Source organism: Triticum dicoccoides, chromosome 7A, assembly GCF_002162155.2.
Source record: "Triticum dicoccoides isolate Atlit2015 ecotype Zavitan chromosome 7A, WEW_v2.0, whole genome shotgun sequence".
Classification (NCBI taxonomy): Eukaryota; Viridiplantae; Streptophyta; class Magnoliopsida; order Poales; family Poaceae; genus Triticum; species Triticum dicoccoides.
In genome coordinates this window covers 601,397,550-601,401,108 of record NC_041392.1, presented here as the reverse complement: position 1 = coordinate 601,401,108, position 3,559 = coordinate 601,397,550, and the positions used below count along the sequence as shown (strand labels likewise).

The 3,559-nt window shown below is 43.4% G+C and overlaps 1 protein-coding gene across 1 annotated transcript; it reads right to left on the bottom strand.

Moving 5' to 3' along the window:
- Positions 1-454: 454 nt before the first annotated feature.
- LOC119333684 (electron transfer flavoprotein subunit beta, mitochondrial-like) lies at positions 455-3,529 on the bottom strand (the record flags this gene model as incomplete). The annotated part of the gene is made up of 6 exons (XM_037606500.1): positions 455-577; positions 1,317-1,383; positions 1,875-1,984; positions 2,124-2,220; positions 2,934-3,035; positions 3,122-3,529. Coding segments are annotated over 2 exons (426 nt in total), but the record flags the coding sequence as incomplete, so codon positions are not given.
- Between the last annotated feature and the right edge of the window lie 30 nt (positions 3,530-3,559).

The following is a 3,559-nucleotide window of genomic DNA, read 5'->3' as shown; positions in this document are numbered from 1 at the left end:
TGCCCATTGTTTTGTTTTGGTCACTAGCAGCCTCCCCAGGCCACGTAGGCATCCGACGTGGCAATCTGATGTGGTACAAGAATCAGCCCTGTCCAATTCGATTTTCTACATGGGCCTAGCCCAACAATTCAAGCTTTTTTCCAAGTTAATTCTTGTGGGCTACATGGGCCAAGCCCAATATTTCAGCTTCTTTATTTTTGGCCTTGGCCTTCTTACAATCATTTATTTTCTATTTCAATAATTATATTTTGGCACTGGTCCCACTAGTCATAATGCCATACATCAGTCACACATGTCATAAATTTCAAAATTGCTCAGATTATATTCATAACTGGGTCCCACTGGTCAAGTTTCCATTTCACATCTTTTCAACATACATAATCATTATTTCAAATAGGACAGAACAGATATAATTCATTAACACCACATTAGACTTTTACAATATTACAATTTACACTTGGCTTCACACTTCAGAACCAAAAACTCTTTGCTAAGTACAGAACCAAAAACTCTTTGCTAAGTACCGCTTCACACTTGGCTTCACGGCTTCACACTCCAAAAAATAGGCCTGGAGCTCCTGTAAAAGAATGAACATAAAAGCCACCAAAATTAGAGTGTACTGCTGCTAAGGCCAGAACCAAACAACTTCAATATTACAATAAAAAGAAGTCTCAGGTTTATCAAGCACAACAAAACAACACTATGGCCATCAGTCAGATCTGAATATAGAACAAAAGAGGTCTCAGGTTTAGACTGAAAAGGAAGAGCTAGTTATGCATGATGTCTCAGGTTTAAACAAAAGATCAAGACCACAATTTTAACAAGAGATATATAGTCAGCCCAATTGAACAAAACCTAGACAGTAGCATTATGAGTATTTAAGTGGAGATGTATCAGACAATCAAATGAATTTATTCTGGAGACGATGAATAAAATTAGGTAATCAACAGCTTAAGCATCACAAGAATGAGCAGTACAAGAATGTGTTAGCAGCACAAGAATTAGCAGCAAATACATGTCTGCACGATCCAACAAGAATGATTATATTCAATTTTGTTAGCAGCACAAGCAGCACCACCACCAGCACAAGTGCACACCTATTCAAGCAAGCAGCTAGCAGTAGAAGCATTCAAATAGCAGCAACACTGTCACATGCCATATCTTATAAGCTTAGGCATGTGTTCTCAGGTTGTCCTTAACATCACACACTATCTTGGGTAATTAGCAGCAAACAATACATATCAGTACAAGGCTAGGCAAGATAATAAAGACTTGGGAAAAGATAACAGAGTTTAAAAAATGATACATGCCCACACCTCATTCTAATAATGTTGGTGCAAGCATAGGCTTGTTTTCCTTTGAGCCATGAAATGTGAGCCTGACCTGGAGTAAACAGGCATAAGAATGTATGTCAGATGCAGCCAAAAAACAAACAAGATGATTAATCATTGGCAACGAACAGTTGAAACTACACAAGCCTTCCATTTCCTTGTATGGCATGTTTGTTTAGCTCTTAGATACACAAGGATTGGTTCCACACAAGGCTATATTTTCTAGCTAATGCTCCCCTGTTCATAAATAAAAGTCTTATATTTACGAACAGAGGTAATAGTAAATATCAACATAGGAATTTGCACTACGAAGCATGCTACTCTGAACATTTACTACAATGAAGAAACCTACAATTTAGTGTCAGGGTTCCCTTCACTTTGGAAACAAGTTATGCACACTTGATGTGTTTATGACGGCATGGTACTAATTATTTGAAAAGGAAACAAGGAAAGAGCCACATTTGTTCTTGTTGATTTATCAAGTGTACTTGCAAGTGAATGTAGTACTATGCAATGAAATATAGGATTGGATCAAATCAGAACCTCTCTTTGTTTCTCTAACATGGATGAGCCTGTTAGGTCTCGTAAAATCTCTACCAGGTCCTTGAAGGATACTTTCCCCTTGCCATCAATGTCATACACCTTAAATATCACTACTCAATGAAACACAAACCAGATCAACACCGGACCAACAAATTAGTAGTCATCATAAGGATCAGAGAGACCCAAACCAACATACACTCCTTTCAAGATAGACAGCAAAAAGAGGAAAAGAAACGTGATGAGCATTACACTCAATCTTTTGCTGAAGGCTGGCCCTTGCGCTGAAGGTAGAGAGAAAAGAAACAAATTCCTTGAAGTTCAATCCATCAACCATACGTAGCAACCTCTGCAAATAGAAGAAATGGAAGCTCAAAATCAGTCTCACCTCCATAGTTGACATTGCTGAATCTCCTAAATATAACTAAAACAGTCAAACTGAGTAAAGAAAGTCAACAGGGCTATGTTATTTGCAAGGGAGGTCATGTTTTGCTGGAAAAACTACACTATATGTACAAATTAGATACACCAAGTTTTACTGGGGAAGAAAAATGAGATGCAAATCTTCAGTAGAAATGATCTATATGGAGATTTTTGTGGTCTATGATAAGTGTTACGTATTTGACAAAAAAGCATTATATCAGTCTTTGAAAACTATGACTCCGTCCGTACCCAATCAAAGATAACCAGAGCTTTTTCCAAGCAGATGTGGAAGGTGCTTGGCTTCATAGAGATATTCAGGTTCCACATGTATGGTAAAACTCCCTATGCCGATCGATTGCATACAGGTTCTGTGATTGGTATAATGTTGGATTAGTTTTTCCCAATTAGTGGAAAAACTGAGTGGGGACAGAGCTGTATACAATACCACTAGGAAAATAGTAGTAGAGGCAAGTGTTGTGTGTGTAATCCAAGGACAACACATAAAAACAAGAGGTACGCACTGGTACTATAGTCAGTTAGTGAGTCATCTGGAGGTGGCACGACGGGGACAAAGCGAGCAGGGGAACAAAATTGCCCGTCTCGGCGACGAGAGAGGGAAGGGGAGGGGGAGGGACGGACCTTGGAGAGCGGTTGGTGGAGAACTCCGGGATGGAGAGGAACTCGTCCTTGGAGACGAATCCCTTGGCACTGCGGTGGGCGACTTCACCTGGAGGGAGCACTCTGCACGCGCAGGCAGGAAGCGGAGCAAGTTAGACACCATGAAAGATGAGGAAAAAAACTGACTGAATCGAGGCCGATCTGAGAACCTGCTTGTCGAGGATGAGGAGGCCGGGGGTCTCCTGGAGCGTGAGGGCGTGGATGATCTTGGCGACGGCAAGCGGGAGGAGCGGGCGGGCGGGGTCGGGGTCGGGGTCATGGAGGACGTGGACGGCGCGGTCGGCGCCCATGGCGAGTGCGGTGCGGAGCGTGTCGGCGGCCTGCGCGGGACCGACAGTGGCGGCGACGACCTCGGAGGCGGCGCCGGCCTCGCAGAGCCGCAGCGCCTCCTCCACGGCAATCTCGCAGAAGGGGTTCATGGACATCTTGACGCTGGCCGTGTCGACGCCCGTCCGGGAATCGGGACAAGAAGAAGGCGTGGTGGAGTGAGGGGATTGGCAGTGTGTGGCCGCAGCGGCGATGTAGGAGGGGATTCGTCTCTGAACTGAGTCGAATCGGGATTGGGTTGGGTTGAGGAGCAAGGGAGG